The sequence below is a fragment of the Parasteatoda tepidariorum genome, chromosome 11 (assembly GCF_982258835.1).
Source record: "Parasteatoda tepidariorum strain Cologne lab strain chromosome 11, Ptep-v5.0, whole genome shotgun sequence".
Taxonomy (NCBI): domain Eukaryota; kingdom Metazoa; phylum Arthropoda; class Arachnida; order Araneae; family Theridiidae; genus Parasteatoda; species Parasteatoda tepidariorum.
Window position 1 is genome coordinate 16,768,353 of NC_141765.1, and position 20,733 is coordinate 16,789,085.

A 20,733-nucleotide genomic window follows, 5' to 3' on the forward strand; every position below is an offset into this window, starting at 1 on the left:
TTATTATGCATTACTACATAACTATTTTTAATGCAGTTATGCATCACAATACTATTTCTAATTTAGTTTCAAATGTGCAGTTGTGACTTAACTTAATATTTCAATTATAATTATATTTATAAAATTCAACCAATTGTAAAATGTAAGAAGTATCATTAAAAAAAATCATAACTGTTTTCATTAAAGCAAAATTTTCTTTTTTAGTTAAAATCAAATATTTCAAAATTGAATTCTATTTAAGTACCTTGAGCTGGCATATCTTGAGATAAATTGACTGGAGGAATATTGCGAGCTGCAGAAATATTGCTTTCAAATTGACTAGCAGGTTCAGCAACCTGAAAATTTGTAACAATACTTAAAAAATGGTATAAATCTAAAATTACATAAACTATGCAGAACATTTTTCATTCCAAGATCTACATTAAAAAAACATAAAATAGGTGTAGTTTATATAATAACACTCAACTTTTAAAATTTACATGTAAAAAAAAACGTTATGACTGTTTGGATAAAGAATTGCTTTTTAATTTTAATGCTTTTCATACCACAATGTGTATAAATTTAGGGCTAAAACTAAGTCAAAGATTTAGAATTGAAAGCAAAAAAAAAAAAATAATAATAATAATTTATAAGTATATCTACATTAAAACTCTAGTGTCGATTAATTAATTCACTAAAGCACGGAAGAAATGTTGACAAAAAAAAAGAAATCTAATTGGCAATTTCATACTGAATTTATAAAACAATTCATAATTAATTTTAAAAAGATTCACAGTACTGGCAATAATTTATTAAAATGTAACAAATATTAGCAATCAAATACAAAGATCTTAAAATATTTACTTCCATAGATGAAGTTCTGCCATCAGTACTACCCATTCCATCTAAGGTTTCGGTATCACTAAGAACAATAACATCACTGCTTTTATCACTATTTTTATTATGAAGTTTTCTACGCTTTTCTTTCCTTTCTACCATTTCATCATCTCTATATGTTTCTAGGCATTTTATTATAGTTGGCTTTAGTCCTATTGAGTAAAAATATATGAATCAATTTAATGTAATAACAGATATTTTATTAGATTAAAACATACAATGCGCAAAATTCAAATTGATTTGTGATATCTAAACATTAAAAAGTTATTTTCTTTACCAAGTCTTTCTTCATCATGGTGAAAAGCAATTTTAAATAAAGTCATTAGAATAACAAAGTGTTTACTACTTTTTTACAGCTATCTATCATACAACAGACAAACCTGAAAATTACTGCAAATTAAACACTATTCATGAAGAAATTTTATATGAGTAAAAACCCATTTGGATTGACCATACCATATTAGATCAAAGAAGCACCCCCTGCAATTTCTGACAAATTGCGATAATCAATTAATACTATATAAATGCCTCCTTCCACTACACTTTTTCCTAAGGTATTTTTTCTCACAACTTTGTCACTGTAAAGTTGAAACGTTATTTCCCCAATGAAAAGTAAAGACAAAGTGAAAAGGAGAGACATGGTGAGAAGGGGAAGTAAAGACAGCTGGTGAATAGTGTTGTTTTTGTTTTTGGGAAAGCAAGATGGTTTGTTTCATTCCCGGTAGAGGACGTAAACAATGCAAACCAAGAAGCCAACATCTCAAAGAGTATTTGGACATTTTTGATTATGATTCCTATTTTTCTTTTGATGGTTCGATTCTATTTGTTTATAGTTCATTGATTACACATGTTGGGATCATGTAGACATTTTTTATGAAACAAAGATAACAATTACAATTATACTTCTAAAATAAATTTAATTAAATTATTTGGTATCATACATTGTTTATACTTACTATAAATACAATCATTAGTATTTTGACATATATAATATCAAATAAATTTATTTTGTTATTTTATGTAATTGGTATTTTACAAATAGGTACCATTTATCTGTCCTCTCACAAATATGCACATTTTCTGTCAGAATTTAGGAACCAGGGCTTTATTCAATATTTTATGATATATAGGTTATTCATCAGAAAGTTTGATAATTGTGTCCTTCACTTTTTTTTCTATTTATTTTTCTTTAAAACATTTAGTTCCTTTTTTAAATTCTTTCACTTTCACATTTATCATGCCATAAATATTATACAATTTAATTTAAATGTGCAAAATGTCACTTTGGTTCCCTGTGCCTAGTATTGTCTCATATTAAAAACAAATTTTATATATTGTCTCATATTAAAAACAAATTTTATATGTAAGCACAAAGTCTATTAAATATTTGTGCATATTTCTGTTGCTTAGTGTTACTAATAAAGCTAAAATAAAGTTACTAGAAATGTATATTGCTTTTTAAATTTTGACAATTCATTTGAGAATCTTTTGGTTTATTTGTCACAACTAATTACTATTAAAATTATTAAATTGGTTATTAAAGAATTACATACAGCAGACTAACCATTTAGGAGCAAAAAAAATGTGCTTTGAAGTAGGTAAAAAAGTGATGTAACGAATAGTGATTTTGCTGAATAATGAATTGACCAACCAAACAAACTGACCATATAGCAAACTATTTTTTTTTTAATCATTGAAAATTAATCAAAACTTAGCTATATTACTGGTATGGGATAAAAGGAAAAACCTATAACAGTTATCCATAAGAAATATTTAAGATAAATAAAAAAATAACTAACAGCGATAAAAAAAATTATTTTATAAAGTTAAATAAAAACAGAGAAATAGAAAGAATTCCTCTTAATTTTTAAAACTAGAACTGAATTCTAAAGATAACACATAATAATACAGAATGTTGGATAGATATTTAATGTTATTTATAAGAAGTTATATTTATGACATTTATTTCTGAATAATTTAAATCTTTATTAACATTGTGTAAGATTTTAAATTTTATATCGTCATTAATATATTCATAATATCCAAATATCTTTTTTCCCTTCATATTTAAATACTTTGTCTGTTCTTATTTTAACTATTTTATTATTCATTGAGCAATATATATGAAAGTATTTATTTTCCACACTTATAAATACAGGGTTCATGTTCTACTATAAAAATAAAATTCAAGTACTTTTCAAGGACTTTTTAAGACTTATTATAAAATTCTCAAGGACTTAAATTTTAGTTAAAGATAGACTAAAATTTAACATTTTAAACTAAAATGTTTTGACGATAAATGTTAGACGGTAATAGCAGTACTGAAAAATAAGACTTCCATTGCTCTCTCTTGATTTCGGAAAGTGATCTAAGTATAAAAAAAAAACAAGGGTGATTGGCATCAAGTCGAGAATAAAATTCATGATACGTAAAAACGTCAGGTTTGAATTTTGCATTAAGGCTTATTTTAAGCTAGGTATACAACCTCTGAATAAGCAAAGATTCGGGCAGAAGACGGGGTAGGGGGGAATGTTCTGGGAATGTTCTATATAATACTGTGATATCAATTAGATATTTAAAAACCGGGAGACTTTTATTTAATATTTAAAGTGGCAGAAGCATTTAGACAGTGAAATTTAAATTGTTCTAAAATATAATTTTGAAATTTCGACCACTTTTCCAATTAAGAAAATTAATCAATTATTGGATGTTGCGGCTTGATTATCATTTTAAATTTATTACCAGTCAACCATTTTAATATGAAACAGTTGCCAACTTTCACCTCAATACCTTCTGATAGATTCTTAGTAACAATTTTGGTCACTTTGACTTTTTTAATTAACTACTCATACTTGAATTAACTTTTTTGTCAGTAGCATCGATCATACGCATTCGACATGGTCACGTGAATATGAATTGCGACGAGTAGTTTTCAAATCGAGTATAAATACGAAAACCGATGTTAGATATTACAACATCGATGTTTGATATCGCAAAATGCGTGAATACGAATAGCGACATTAGATTTTAAACTCGCGGAAACTAATTGCGCTAAAAAAACGCTTAAGTACAAATCGCGATATTAGATTTATAGATTGCTTTAATGGGAATTGCGAGTACGATTTTTGAATCACGCGAAAACAAATTGCAACACAAGGCATTAAAGTGGACAAAAATAATAAAAAGTTGAACTTTTACAACGCAGGTCACTGGGAGGAGGGGGGGGGAGTGCTCTATATGATACTGAGATTTATAAAAGCAACTTAACTTTTAACTATGCTGGGAGATTTTTATTCAATATTTAAAGTGGCAGAAGCATTTAGACAGTTAACTTTAAATTTTTCTTAAATATAATTTTAAAATTTTGACCACTAATATATTAAAGAAAATTAAGCAATTATAGGAAGGTGCGACTATTAAATTACTTACTAATGAAAAATATATCACATCTTTACAGTAACTAATTCAAGAGAAAGCTTACTTCTACTTCTTTCAAGAATCGCGATATTGGGTTTTAAAATCGTGTGAATATGAATCTTGATATTGGATTTTAAAATCGCGTGAATATGAATCACGATATTGGATTTTAAAATCAGGTGAATATGAATCGCGATTTTGGATTTTAAAAACATGAAAATACAATTCACGATATTGGATTTTAAAATCACGTGAATATGAATCGCGTTTTTGGATTTTAAAATCACGTGAATATGAATCGCGATTTTGGATTTTAAAATCCCATTAATATGAATCAGGCTGTTGGATTTTAAAAACATGAAAATACAAATTGCGATATTGAATTTTTAAATCGCGTAAATAAGAATCACGATGCATAATTTTTAGATCACGTGAATACGAATTGCAGTGAGTAATTTTTAAATAGCGTACAAATACGAAAAACGATATCTGATATTACAACTGCGTGATAACGAATCGCAAAATTGGATTTAAAAATGTGTGAATACGAATCGCGACGTTGGATTTTGAAATGAGTGAATAGGAATTGCTAGTACGATTTTTAAATCGCGTAAAAAAATTGCAACACGTAAGTTTTAAATCAGTTAAATACAAAAATCGATGATTGATATTAAAATCGGTTGATTAAAAATCGCGATTTTAGCAAATTCCGGTGCAGTTCCTAATATTTAAAATTCCAAAAATCAGCCAAAAAAAAAAATTCAAATATAAACGCTTAGACTCCTTTCCACTCTATAGCAGAAGTCGCGGTAATCTGACTATCGTTCGGGCGGCTTGGGTTTCTCCAATAGGACTTCCCAAAAATTTTAGTTTTCGGAACATGGTCGGAAATTTTCAAAATTGGGGGGGGGGGGAAGCGAATTTCCGCTTTTTCGCGGAAGTCTTTAATCCCTGCAACACATAATTTTTAAATAAGTTTAATACGAAGATCGATATTAAAATCGACTGGCGTAGTTCCCAATATTTAAAATTCCTAAAATCAACCAAACATACATAAAATCCTAAAATCAAACAGTACGTGTCATCATCTGAAAGACGGGGAAGTCATTCTCTCACACTTAAGCGCGTCAAAAAGTTAAACATAGAAATACTGGAAATAGGGCTGTTTCCCTGAGTTTTCGATAATTTTCAAGGTCATTTCGAATTTTTCAAGGATTTAATATCATTTTCAAGTACTTCTAGGGGCCCTTGAAAATCAAAATGAAATTCAAGCACTTTTCAAGGTTTTTTCAAGACCGCGGGAACCCTGTAAATATTTAATATACGCTTATAAATTATATTCTTCATTGTTAAATTTCACATTTATTTAAAGTATTAATTGCTTTTCTATTTCATTAAAATAAAGTCTGTTAAATTATTAATATTTTAATTTTATTTTTAAATTACAAGTAGGTGATTCATTTGGAAAAAAACTTTTCCTAATGTGACAACACTATTTTTAATTTTATTTTTTTAAACTGTTATTACATACTGTACGTTTGAATAAGCCTTTTCTGGCGCACTCTATTAGTGACGATTTCTTCTTGAATTAATGTAAATTTGTAGATTGTTATTTCAGCACTTATTGCTTCTTTTTAAAATTCTAATGTTTCACTGCAATATTATTACGTCCCTCAAATGTTGAAAAACACATCTAAATAATCACTTTTTGATGAACTCCATTAGGAATGATTCCATGGTATTTTAAGATAAGTCTTTCTTGCAATTCTAACAGAGAGGAATAAAGAAATTCAAATTTTCATCCTTGAAAGTAAATTAAAAACTAACATAAAAATTTTATTTTAAAAAAAAAACAGGCTCAAAAAATAAACCTAAAAAGGGGGAAATTGCAGATCCACAAGGGATTGTGTAATTAAGGTTTAATAAAATAAACAGACCTGCTATACAATCATGAATACTATCCCCATCAAGAACTCTGGATTCTTCAGCCCAGCGATTCAGTGTCGAAGGGATCGCAGAAAGAGTACCAGAATGGTCACCAGATACAGTACTACTTTGGTCCTATAATAGAAGTTTATTATTGAACAAAACTTTGAAGTTGCAAAAAATTAATTTCTATACAATAAATTTTGTTAAATTTCTTTAAATGCAAACTTTTTTCATTGTTTTGAATGGAAAAGTTTTTAATGATTTTTAATAACTATAAAAGATTCCTGTTTTAAAGGATTTATCTTTAATTAATCATTTAGTAGTTACTAAAAATCATTGGTTTAAAATCACTGGTTTTTAGGTACACTCCTTTTTTTCTTTTATAATAGTAAGGCTGACCTGAGAGTATTCATTTAATTAAAAAAAGTAATTTTTAATTTAACTGCATATTTAGAAAACTTTTTGACAGATATTCTACAGATTTTAACAAGAACTTACTTGGATTTCAAAAACTTCATCTTCCGTAGCGAGTATTCGAAAGTCACTATTAGCAAAAACAACTCTAGACTGAGTGTTAGACGATGGTTGTGAATTAAAATTTGATGTTAGCTGCAGTAAATCCTGAGCAGTATTTGGTCCCAATAACCTAAAATGAAAATGCACTTATTCAAATGAAAAATCAAATTAAGCAAAATCTACACTTTTAAGAAAGAATCAGCTATCCACTAAAGTCAGTATGTGCCTGCATTGTATTTCTAAAAGAATAACATTTTCCTTTTCCAATTTCACAGGAAAATTTTATATTTCAAACTTGTACAGACTATAAGTTTAAAAAAAATACACACTTAGTTCTTGGTAGAAAAAAGAAATCATATTGAGGTGAATTTTGCCTTCTGCTATGCTATAATACATGGCTCCTTGGGGTATTCATCCACTTTTCCTTCAAGGTTAACATCCTCCTTACCTGTGCTATGCATGATTCTTTATCGCCTTACGAGATCATTGCCAACAAAACCAATTAAATTTATTTTTTGAAATGCCGGATGCTATTTAGGCAAAGTATGAAATAATCGTCCTGATGAGGTTATTATGTAAATGATGTGCATGTTACTGTGAATGACCGAAATCGGCGGTTATTGACATTCACCGATGAATGTTGACAATCAAATTAATTGCTTTGGTGAATGACCGAAATATTTATTACATCCCATTTGATATTAATTTATTCGTGGATATAATTACATTTATTCGATATTTTAATATTTACTGACGATAGATTAGAACGAACATCAGTGTTTGGAGTATTGGGCAAATATATACCGGGCAATGGCACTTGACTTTAAAAAAACATCGGTGTAGGATATACCGGGCAGTGGCACTTGACCTTTAAAAAAACATCAGTGTATGGTATACCGGGCAAATGTAAACCGGGCAGTGGAACTTGACCTTAAAAAAACATCAGTGTAGGGTATACCGGGCAGTGGCACTTGCCCTTAAAAAAACATCAGTGTAGGGTATACCGGGCAGTGGCACTTGCCCTTAAAAAAACATCAGTGTAGGGTATACCGGGCAAATGTATACCGGGCAGTGGCACAGAATCTTAAAAAAACATCAGTGTAGGGTATACCGAGCAATGGCACTTGATCTTAGAAAAACATCAGTGTAGGATATACCGGGCAATGGCACTTAACCACACCTAGTATGACTAGACCTTTGGTAAATGTCCGAAATATATACTAGGTCTAGTGCCACTTTGCTATTGCTTAAATATTTAAAAAAAATTAAACAAAGCATTTGAATCAATTTTAAACTGATAACAAAATTATTGCTTTAAAATTAAAAAAATAATAATAAAAACTGCGCCAGATAAGAGTAATTGAAGTAGTTGCTCTATACAGCGCATGTGCGGAAATTTATTTTAAAAAAGATTATCCAGGTGCATCGAAAAGTGGATGAATATCCCAAGACACCATTAAACATACATTCACATAACTAATTTCTTATATACAAATATTTTTAAAACTGCTGTTATTAGAAATGTATATTAAAATAGTTAGTTTGACTTTTGCTGCAAGTTTTGCATTAAAATCAATAATTTGACTTTCGTAAGCTTCGATCACTGATTTTCAAAATAGTTAACAATTTTGAAACATGAATCTATCTTGGGAATACAATGATATTTCATATTAACTTTCGTGAGCCATCTAAGTCAATTAAGAACACAGCTATTAACTGTCAAGATAACTGAAAATAGCTGCAAAGAAGGATTTTGACATAGCAGATTCTTAAAGTAAGAGTTGATGCAGAATAATTTTTCTGTTGTACAGGGTTTATAAAATTCTGATCTTTCAAAATGACATAAGAACCAACTCATCACTTATTTTCAATTATATAACATACATTTACCAAACATATAATATTCGAAATTCAATGCCAATTTGTTCAATTAAACTTTTGAGAGAGGTTACTTGCAGAAAAGGAGAAAAGTCAATCTTACTTTTATTAAAAAAATACAGACATTTACCTTATATAGTTTAAAATGTATTTAATGACTACTTATAATAGTGCCATGCCATTCAGTATTATTAGATGAATGGGTATAAGAAGCTTTAATTTAGAAGTGTAAGACATTACTGCATTGAAATAAAGAAATAAATGTAAATTACTTTTCAGATAACAGAAATAAAGTTTGATTGTTTTATGAAAATTAAGGAAGGGGAATAATCATTATTAACAAGAAAAGAAGCAAAAGTTTACTGAATTCTTTTAAAAAAAATTATTAAAATTCATTGAAAATAATAAAACGAAAAATGTTTTCATTTAACAACAAAATAAGCACAAATTGAAAGAAAACAAAAAAAAATTACATCTGATACAAATAAAATTTATTTCAAATTCCACAAAACATAAAAAACTTATAATTAAGAACATTATAATTCAAAATATATGTTCTATATTTTCAAGGAAGTGATAAAAATTTCAAATAGGAAAAAAGCTACAAAACAAAATTTAAAACATGTTATATAAGATTCAGATTCCCATAAATACAGTACAGAACCCGTTATCCGGAAATCAGAAAACCGGAAAACCAAAAAACCAGAACGAAATTCGAAAAATTTTCGCACCACTTTTAAAAAAAAAAAATTTTTTTCCTCATAAGATTTTAGGATTTTTTTTTTCTTTTTTGAAAGATGTTTACCTTACCATCATTTTGGAAATAATCATTAGTGTATTCCTTCATAGTTTTTTCTTCTTTTTAAGATTATTTCCAAAAAAACTTTTTTCTTTGTTGGGTTTAACAATAAACAAACAGCTTTTTGTAGCGATTCAGAAAACCGGAAAAATCAGTTATCCGGAATAGCAATGCGATGGTTTTGATCGTTCCGGGTAATCGGTTCCCTACTGTATTATCTTTATTTATAATTTTTTAAGTTTTTTTCATTTCTTTCTTTCTTTTTAGTTTATTATTTTTTTTTGTTTCTCTCATACACAGCATGAGCAAGATAAAAAGCCCCCTTCTTGCATCTTACATAATTTCAAATGTTGCCAAAAGGATTAAAATCATCCTTGATCAAAGAACAGATATTTTGTAATTCTTCAGTAAAAGATCAAAATAATAGAGTTAAAGAAAGCTCGAAGTGATAGAACTTACAGGGAGGGCACACCTAGTTGAGTCTCAGTATCCCGGTGAACCTGTCCATGCCTAATTACAAAGGGAAAAAAATTGTTTTTATCTCAGTATGGAGTAAAATAAATTATAATTTCTAATTTTGTTTTCAATTTGTGGTTTTCAACTTAAGATAAGGAAAAGTTGGTTATATTAGCCCTCAGTAAAAATGATTTAACACATTTAAAGCAAAAGATGTCAAATGCTTTGTAGTAGCTCAAGAAGAACTTCGGTTCTTAGAATGTTTCTTGTAATACAGTACTCTTATTTACGTACAATTATTTATGTACCTTGGCTAAAATATACACCAGAGTCTTAAAAGAAACATGTTTTCACAAAAAATTTTATACTATATTTTTTGTTTTGTTTGACGATCATATTTGTATCCAATGGGGAAAAAATAAGTTTGAAAATAACAGAAAAGATAGTTTCTTAAAATGAATGCAAAAAGAAGCAGTATGGGTTCTTAAGTTGATATAAAATCTCAAAAGATTGTTGAGCAGTAATTAGTTGCCAACAATCAAATAACTTCACTTTATATCAAATAAAGATATATCAAATTGTTACTACAAAAATATACTTTATAAAACTAAGGATGTCAACCTGCAATAATATTTTCCTTTAGTAATTGCACATAATTTTCTGTAGCAATATTGAAATATTAAATTTTAATTATAATAAATTCATATAAAATTTAGTTTAGATAGGTTATCATTTCCACCATATACTAAACAAAATTATATTTAAATTTTTAAAAAATAACAAAAAGAGTTTACTAAGTGTTAGAAAAATTTAGTTTTACTTAATCACCGATTTTAATGCATAAAATAAAAAGTAATATACTATTAATATTTATGTTGAACTATTATTTTAAAATTTGAATAACATGAAAAGAAAACTTTTACTCTAAGGTTGAAGGACTTCAAATTACAAAAAATCATTAGAAAAGGTTTACTTTCATATTAAATAGCAGAAACTAATCTTTCAGTAAAAATGATGCATGAAAAAATTAATATTGCATTTAGTTTTTTTAAAAGTCTAACTGTGCATTTGAATTAAAAATGTATAAATATTGCGAGAAAATTGTAATACCAGGGACAGTGATTCTTCTTTTGAACTACAGCGCATCAAATAAGCCAAAACTTTTAGCCAGGATACATATAAAAAGTTGACACTTTCACAGGGTTGTATTTGGTAATAGTTTAATAATATTAAATCAAACTTTAAGAAGAAAATTTTTTTTCTGTTTGTTCAATACAGATGGTTCTTTCCTCTATTTTTGAAACTTCTATTTTGTTTTCCTATCTCTACCGTTAATTTCTAAACATTACTGAAATCGAGAATTTATTTTTTATAACATAGAATTTCATAATTTCAAAAGAACTAGAATACCTCGAATTTCATATGATTTCTTAATTTAAACATGTGTTTACCTTAACCTTTCTAACATCTTTATTAACTTTCATGACAATCTTACAAAAAAAAAAAATTATTTAACAAAATTAAATAAATAATACATTTCATTTCCATTCCTTTATTTTTTAATGTTATAGAAATTTTTTTGAGCAGATTTTTTAAATCAATAAACTTTTTGCTATTTCATATATATTCGTGACATTTGTGAGTGATAATAAATTGAACTAATTTTATAATTTCCCTCAAATGTATAGTAAATCTTTATGTATGTTTCAAATGTAGTTTCTCTCAAATGTGTTAGTTTGACTTTTTTTGCCCTTAGCGACCACAGCAGATCCACACACACACAAAAAAAAATAATAATAATAATACAGAGCCCATTCTAGGCAGAAAAAAGGGCAGGGTGCAAAAGTTTAAAAAAAGGGCATTATTATTCTAAAAAGGCAATAATTTCTATGGGCTTTACACGTTCTATTAAATAACATTGTCAAATAGTAAACAAATTTTTTTTTAAACTTTACTAAAAGTAGCAAAGCAATCATATCAATTACTAATTTTTATTAATAAATTAACATATATATCCAGTTAATGAGCTAATTAGCTTAGTAATTTATTTAAAATGCATGCATATATTAATAAAATAATAAATGTATGTTTTTGAGTGTCTGTAGTTATGATTTAAAAATTAAAATGATTAATAATAATTATGATTTAATGATAGTGGAAGTAACTGCAAACTTTCAAAGACAAGTGCTACAAGGGGGTGTGATGGCTATTTTTCCTTTCCCATATAAATCTATGTATTGACAGCAAAGACAAAATAAATAACAAAAGTTAAAAACAACAAGAGTTCCATTGTAGAGTTTGAGGAAAAAATAAAGAAGGGTTAAGGACAGAAAGGGCAAAAAGGGTATGGAATCTATCACATCAAGGCACTAATTTACTTCAGGGGCAACAGGGTGGATTCTTTTGACTAAAAGGGCAGCAGGGTGCTGCGCCCTGTTTACCCTGCCTAGAATGAGCTCTGAATAATAATAAATGAAAACAAATGCAAAAAACAGAAAATGTAGGAACAAATTTTTCAAAAAAATTTTAAGTTCAGAGTGCGGTCATTGATAAATATTAAATCAATAAAAGTTTCTCTTTTTCGATCAGATTTATCCAATAGATCAAGTTCACGTAAAATATAACTGATGAAATAGTTACTCCACCAAATTCTTTAATTTTCATGAAAAATAAATCGCAAATAAAAAATAGAAAGAAAAAAAAACTTTAAATGTAATATTGAGTACAGTTCTTTTATATTAATGATGTGTGACAATTTTTTAATACTAGCATTATTTTATTACAATCAATTCATATTATTTGCTGTTAATCTAAAATTATGCTAAAGCTAATTAATTCAGTTGTCCATTTCTGAACATTTTTATATATAAATAACTTGCATACTCTTTAGTTTTCAGTAATCCTTGTTTTATTCTATCTTAAGCAAAAGTTATTTGAAATGATCTAATCAACTTCATGCTGGATTATTTACTGTAAGTTTCTGAAGTTTAAACTTAACTTAAGAAACTGTAAGTTTCTAAAGTTTCGAGGAATAAATGCCATTTAGAATATCAAGGGAAATGATTATTGGAAAAGGTTAATATTTTAAGAACAATGGGCACAAAATTACAATGAGTATTAAAGTGATCCAATGTTACATAATATCACAAAAAGTTTGATTCCTATAAAAATCAGGTTAAAAGAAATACTGAAAATAGTATTGTTAAATAGATTCAAAACTTAAAACTATAGAAAGATGTGGTTTGTTTTAAAATCTAAATAGCGAAAATATGAAAAAATTCAATAACTAGGTCACCCCCAGAAGTTGATAAAATAATTATAAAAATGCTTTTTAGACATTTGAGGTCAACATTGCCATAAGAATTTAAAACACAATTGCAAAATATATTTCAAATAACCAAGAACCAATATTTAGACAAATAACCAACATCAATTTAAATAAATTCAGATGATTTGTTTTTATTAATTTTATGTGATATATTAGAAACATTTTATACCCTTTTTCTTCTTATAAGAACATACAACTATATAAAATGATTATTATTATTTATTAATTTTTATAATTATTTATTATTCTTTCATTTTCAAAAGTGCACAACAAACATTCAAATATAAATTTTGCTTCAATTAAAATATCCTTTGATATAAATAAATATGAAAAAAAAATTCTATGAATAAATATGAATAAATTGTTTTATTTGAAATAAAATGAAAAGGTTTAAATAAATAATAGTTGAAGAAGGGGACATAAAAATGCTAAGGAATCAAATCAGAGTATCAACTTCTGTGGCTTCATAAAAATTAATTGTCTAAGGAATATTAAAATAAAATGTATATTACAATTTAACTGGTACTAACCTCTGTAATATCACAGGAGGATTTGGGTGTCTTCTACTAGTATTCCCATTGGGAGTGGCATACATATGCCATGTGTGTCCCCCTATATTTGTACGATAACCTCTTTGACGTCTGTGAACACGTGGTTGCAAGGAACACTGTGAATCTCCGTGCCTTACCAATAATGGATGTACAGTGGTAACAGACCTTGGTGCCGGAGGAACTGCTGGGGCTGTAATAAAGAGAAAAAATTAACATTTCTTAATTTTATAAATTGAAAAGAAAAAAGAAACTTTCATGATAACAGAACATTACTCAATTTTCTCATCTCAAGCACATGAAAGAATCCAATTAAGTACAATGTACAAAACAAAATACCGAACAATATATTATTAACTTTTAGATTTCCATGTACCAGGAATGATATAGCAAAAACAGAAAATGTCTCAGCCGAAAAGGCATTTTGTTTAAGGTAAAATAGTTGGAATTGTCTCATTTTGTTTTAGTAATAATCTAATGTTTTCTCAACAGATAATTCTAGTAATGGATATAATTGACCAGATTACACAAGGCTTTATATTTGGTAGATGAATTAAACTACCTAATATTAAGTAACAGCAATTCATTAATTTTCAGATGTATAGACAAGAGTGAATGTACACTTTTGAAAGTTGAAAATAAATAAGCTTATAATCAATGATCAAGATCATACTACGAAAATAATACTGAGAAAGTTTATCTACAAATTAAACTAAAATATTTTTACATCTATTTAATAAATGAATATTTCAAAAGATATTTAATGATTTTTATCACCAAATATTTTGAAAAACAGAAAAATATGTATAACAGAAATTTGTTAAGAATATTTAACAATAGTTATGGCTTCATGAAGAAAACAATCTGAAATTTTAGCAAGAAAAAAGAGCATGTAGGAGAAATAGATATTCATTTGTTGTTGTCTATTTCTACTTTTAGAAAAGTATAAATTCCAATTATAATTTTCATAAATAAGAAATAGGTACATTTCTTTTTAAGCTTATTACCTGAAATTTTTAAACTAATATATACTAATACTATTATGGAGCCATATTATTTTTTAAAAAAATAAATACCTACAATTTATAACAATATTAATAGAGATTACAATTCTCAGCAAGCACAGATTAAAACTATCCTTCAGTTATAAAATGAGCTTCAGAAAATTATTCAATAATTAACTGTGTAAACGTTGGAAATAATTTAATATAAAGGATGGGTACATCAATGGTAAAAAAACTGACCAGGTGTTTCATTTCCACTAGTGCTTTCATCTGTAACAACTGGAATTTGAAAGGTACGTACTGCATCTGAGCCACCAAATATCACAGATGAACCACCTAATTAAAGAAGAGATATTTCATACATAAGAATCAATGCTGTGGCAAGTTTATTTGTTTTTAAGAATTTAAATTGGAGAGAGGAAAATTTGCCTTTATTAAGGATAAGTTGGCATATTTAAACTTAGCTTAGAGAGTTAGCAAATTCAGTTTCCAAATTGACCAGGTCAGGGGTGCCCACCACCTCCCCCAATGCTGATGGGGATATCCCCTAAATTTGAAAATATCTCCCATTTCTGCAAACAAAAATACTAGGAGTCTGGCTAGGTTTTTCTGAGAGGTACCTATTTTGCGAAAATTTAGACAAAATTTGCAAAAAATTGTATTAAAAAAATCAACACAAAAATATGGTAAAAATAAGGATTTATTGTTTCTTACGTGATACAAAAATTAAATTTTAAGAAAAAGTATTTTGTGAAACGTTTTTTCCTAAAGTTGAATTTGCGAAAGTACCGCTAAACGGTAGTAAATTTGACCTGAACAGACCCTTGAATACATAAAAAAATTTATTTAAAAAATATTTTAGCTATATCTGATGCGTCTCAATTAGATTCACTGTTAGAAATATTTTGTAATACGTTTTCAGCTGACGTAACTAACATTATGAAAAAGAAATTTAAAAAAAAAAAACACTGAAAAAATAGATTGCTTAACAAAACTGACATACAAAATAATGAGCTATTCTCTTTAAAAATTATCAATATTCAGGGCTGTTGAGTCCAAATTGGATGTATTTAAACAGTTGTTCAAATATAACTAGATAGTTTCAATAAAATATAATTTAAATACAAGGATGCTAACTTGCTAAAGAGGCAACTTGCTAACACTGCAGTCGAAAAAAATAAATATATATTGAGAAAATCCTAAATTAACCTCTCAAACCTTCAACATCTTTTTTGAATGGAATAAAGACCTAATAAAAAGTCGATCAGAATAACATAACCAAAAAAGGCTTTAAAATTATGACTCTCAAAATTAAAACTAATGTTTTAGTTCACTGGTTATAAATTTGCGTCTCTTATTATGTAAATTTTGCGTTGAAGGCAGGGTTGGGTTTTTGCCGTCAAAAACTGGTTTTTGACATGACAGTGGTAAAAATCGTCTAAAACCTACTGTTTTCTTTAATTTATGGCATATAGCAGACAATATATTATTTTCACATAATTGCTTTTATAAATGAATGTTGTAAATGATTGCTATTGATTTTGAAACTATATACATGTATTCATATAGAAGGATATACATTCATACAGAAATATTGAAACTCTAAAAGGATTTCCCAGGCTTTTTCATGTCTCATTTCTGTGTATAATATTGAAAGCAAATTTGATAAGAAAAGTTTATTTTATGAGGCTTTCTATTTATGTGTACATGTGTTTCTCATAGCAAGATTTTATGAATGAAAGTAATCAATTTTGACATTCTTCAGTAATGTAATATGCCAGACAAAATGATGCTTGGAAATGTTGAAAATTTTGTTTAGTATCCTAATATTTTACTTTAAATAGTATGTTTTGATATATTCATGTTGGGAAAATGAAGAATCTGTTTTTAAATATTTTTTAACAACTTTTTTCTAATTTTATTGCTCAAAAATGAATTAATTCTAAATTATAAGCAGTTAAACTCAAATAAAAATACACTTTTACCAAAACTATGGATTTTTGACAGTTTTTGACGTTTCTGACACAGAGGTTTTTGAGATGATGGTAAAATCCACGGTAAAAACCGTCATGTGTCAAAAACTTGCCAGCCCTGGTTGAAGGTATTATGAACATGGCGGCAAAGAATAATTCCCACTAAAAAAAATCTGAGAAGTCTACACTACAAAAAAAAATATTGAAATCTAACCCATTACTCAAAAAACTCAAGTTGTAAATGTGTCTCACTTTTTTGAACTTTTTGTAATTGCAAAGTAGAACATTGATAATATAATCAAATTGGCTGGAAAAATAGCACCCATTAAAAAAAATTTTGAAAATAATCCCCTTACAAGTATTGAAAAATGACCCCTGAAATAATGAAAAATATCCTTTATGTAATTTACAATATTATAACTAAAATATTTTTCAAAAAAAAAATTAATAAATAAATAAAAAGTATTCCACCAAAAAAAAATGGCCATGGTGACTTGCCCTTCTTGGTATCCCTCTAAAGGAACCCCTGGTGCAAGCTGCAGTTTCAAATAGGCAAAGCATATTTTGTTTAAAATATTAAATTATTAATACAATTTGCCACAGAATTTAAATTTGTAAAAATTATTAACTTAGTTAAAGTATTTATCATCACTTAAATACTTATATCATCTATGAAAGACAATGTACACTAGTCATTTTTATTAGGATTTCAATTTTAAGCAAAATCCTAATAAAATGACTAGTGTATATGCTGCCACTATAATGTACCAGCACTGCTTCATTCATAGTTAAGAATACCATCAGAGGTGTATAACTTATTTTTAAGAATTATCATTGATCTCCCATCTTTTTTTTAAGAATTATAGTGCATGAAATTGTTAAAAAAAATCAAAAACTAAAGCCATGGCCAACTAGTCTGGGATCCTCTATAACTTTAAAATCTAATAGAATAAAAACTACAAAATTAATTTCAATAGCATACCTGAGGATGGGAAAACTTCTTCTAGTTGGAAAAACAAGCTATCGTCACGGTCCTGCACACGGAAAAAATCCAATGCTGCAAAATCGTCCCCAACTTCAAAACGTGAAACCTTAAAAATAATTACCAGTTTATACATACTCATACACAATAAAAACATGATTATCAAGTAAGGGGAGTTTTAGGGCTTTGGGTAAGAGGAATTACAAATGCATTTTCGTTGATTAAAAATAATTCTCATGATTAAAAATAAATCAGAACTATAAAAAAACATTTTTTCTCTTTATAGTAAGCACTGTTATTGTCCAAAATTTAGCTAATTAGAGCATATATGAAGCATTATTAAAATCAATGACCAATTTCTCATTTACAAGGAAATGATCAGATTTTTGAAAATATCCCTGGTTCGATTCTCGGGCCGTGCAAGGTTGACTCAGCCTTTCATCCCTTCAGTGGGTCAATAAATGAGTACCAAGCATGCTTGGGAACTGAACACTGGGGGTTCTGCGTTCGGTTGACCACCTGACCAGAACATCTGCTCCTGCACCCCAGAGTCCAAGAAAACTGAGATGGGCACAGTAGGCCTTGGCCCTCTAGGGCTGTCGCGCCGCTGAGTTTAGTTTAGTTTAGAGTAATATAGAGAAAGAAATATTTTAAGTTGCCTATCTTAGGCTAAGAACAAGAAGATGGAAAATCAATGACTTAGGTCAAATATCCTAACAGTCAACAAAATAACCTATATCTCGATGACCCTCCATCATATCATTATCACTTGTACACTATTTAGCATAAGACCATACTAAAAAAGTGATCTGATATTATTGCACACACCATATTCTCCTCACATGATACAATTAATGAAAAACTTTGCCTGTCATTAGCCTAGGAATTAAATTCTAAATATCATTCAAAAGACTTAACTATTTCAATCTAAACAATTACAAAATGAGCCATTAAACATAATTCTAAATTCCATAAAACAAAAGTAATGCAAATTTTATCAATCCTCGATCTACACAGCTAAAGATATTTCAAATTTTATCAAACTCCTAAAGTGTGATCTTAAAAATATGATTTATAGATCCAGATACAGACTTTTAAGCCAGTTCTTGAAGAAGACTAATCACAGACTTTAAATAGTGACGTTTCACACATAAATGAGAACTCAGTATCAAGTATGAAAAATGTTTAATAAAGTAAGAACTTCCAAACATAACTTACAGTTTCATCTATTATTGACTACATACATGATAAATAAATCAATTAACATGAATGATAGCACAGGGTAAATATACAATGCCAGCCACATTCTTTGTTATTATTCATTAGCATGTATCAGTTAGAACATAAGTAGATTTAATTAATCAATTTAACACGTTTGATCTACTATAGGAAATCCTTTACAACTCTAAAGTACAAGAGCCTGGCAATTATTTGCTTATTTATTTATTTTTACTCTTACTTTACTGATTGCAAAATCCACGGGCATAACATTACAAATCACTTTTTTATATGAGATAAAAAAAAATTTAATAGTCAGAGAGTTAATTATGCTTACTTTTTCAAGAAATAAAATTTATGCAACTTTGAGTTGAAGCAGAAAATTTTGAAATCTTTATTTTATTTTTGTGTATAGAGGCATGAGATTGCAGAAACAGAAAAACAAGAGGGGAAAATAAAATAAAACATTAAATGTTAGAAAAACAAAACTATTTCATGTGCAACATAAACAAATGGCTTTTTAAATTATATTTTTGTTTGTTCTTTTTTGAATCTGAAGAAAAATCTCATGCTTTTTCTTTATTTCTTTCTTTGCTTAGCTCCAGTTAATTTAGCTTTAGAAATAGCATTTTGTTCAGAAATAAATTATGTGAAAGAGAAGGAACAAAATTTACTGAAGAAATTAGGAAGAAAAAAAAAATTTTTTTTCACTTGAAAGGGGAAAAAAAGGAATCATCAGGATTGTCTGTAGATAATATTTGCTGATACCAATTTGGAGATAATAATAGGTTTTGGTTTAATATTCCATAAGCAGTTATATACTAACATTAACATTGAAAATTGCTAAGGAAAGCTACATAATACAGAGTTCTCACTCAATTTTCAAACATACAAAAAATTATAAGACATTTCAATGACTTTCAAAGACCTACTCAGTAATAGTTAGTATGCTAAAATACATGTCAACCAGATTTTATTACATTGAAGCATATATTAAGTTAATCAATTTTACATTGTTTAATAGTTGTAGAGTGATTTCTTAATATGAGTAGCCAACAGCAACTAACGAAAATGGTTTTACAGTTAATTGTGGTTGAAATCAGTTTGAAGATGAGCAAAAAATTTCCAACTGACATTAACATACTTGTCAACTTTTAATGTTATGACTGACACCAGTAAAACTTTGAAAAGTTTTATGATGCACATTAGAATTAATTAAAAAATATTTTGCATATTTGTTTCAATTTTTAAAAATACAATATCTTTTCAATACCTCTGAATATCTGTAATGTATTTTGAACATAATAAAATCTTATGTAGTACAATATTTTGACAGATAACAAACAAAGATTAACCAAACTCTATTTTCTTTATAATAAATCATAAAGCACGATTTTAAAAATTTTGTGAATGCGATTCACTATGCTTAGTTTTTAAATTGTATGTATAAAAATTGTGATATGTTACAAAAAACTAAAAATTTACATGAAATAATCTCTGAAGATCGCGTAAAACACAATGTAAGAGTTGCAAATTGAAATATATTGTATGTTCAAAATCAAAACAATATGAGTAGCAAATGATGGTTTGAAAAAATGCAAAAAGCAACAAATCCTAAATATTGATGACTGATACATAAACCACTTTAATGCTAAAACTCAATACGCAAGATTTTATAAAATTTAAAAGAAAAAATTTAAAAAATCAAACATAACTAAAGCTATGCACAAAACAATGATTATTTGCAAGAGACTCCATCTTTTTAAACGTCAAGGTGAACGATAATCTGGTGAGAAAAATTATGTATTC

At 27.6% G+C, this 20,733-nt stretch overlaps 1 protein-coding gene across 14 annotated transcripts in view; it reads right to left on the minus strand.

Annotated features, from left to right (window-relative positions):
- HUWE1 (HECT, UBA and WWE domain containing E3 ubiquitin protein ligase 1) overlaps positions 1-20,733 on the minus strand; it is a 294,173-nt gene that overhangs the window by 124,356 nt on the left and 149,084 nt on the right. For all 14 annotated transcript variants that reach the window (XM_087154722.1, XM_087154721.1, XM_087154731.1 and 11 more), the window contains 8 exons: positions 17,707-17,815; positions 14,992-15,087; positions 13,730-13,940; positions 9,875-9,925; positions 6,721-6,868; positions 6,231-6,354; positions 844-1,028; positions 245-335 (listed from right to left, as the gene is read on the minus strand). In XM_087154722.1, the coding sequence (XP_087010848.1) occupies positions 245-335; positions 844-1,028; positions 6,231-6,354; positions 6,721-6,868; positions 9,875-9,925; positions 13,730-13,940; positions 14,992-15,087; positions 17,707-17,815 (1,015 nt within the window). The remainder of the gene's footprint in view (positions 1-244; positions 336-843; positions 1,029-6,230; positions 6,355-6,720; positions 6,869-9,874; positions 9,926-13,729; positions 13,941-14,991; positions 15,088-17,706; positions 17,816-20,733) is intronic.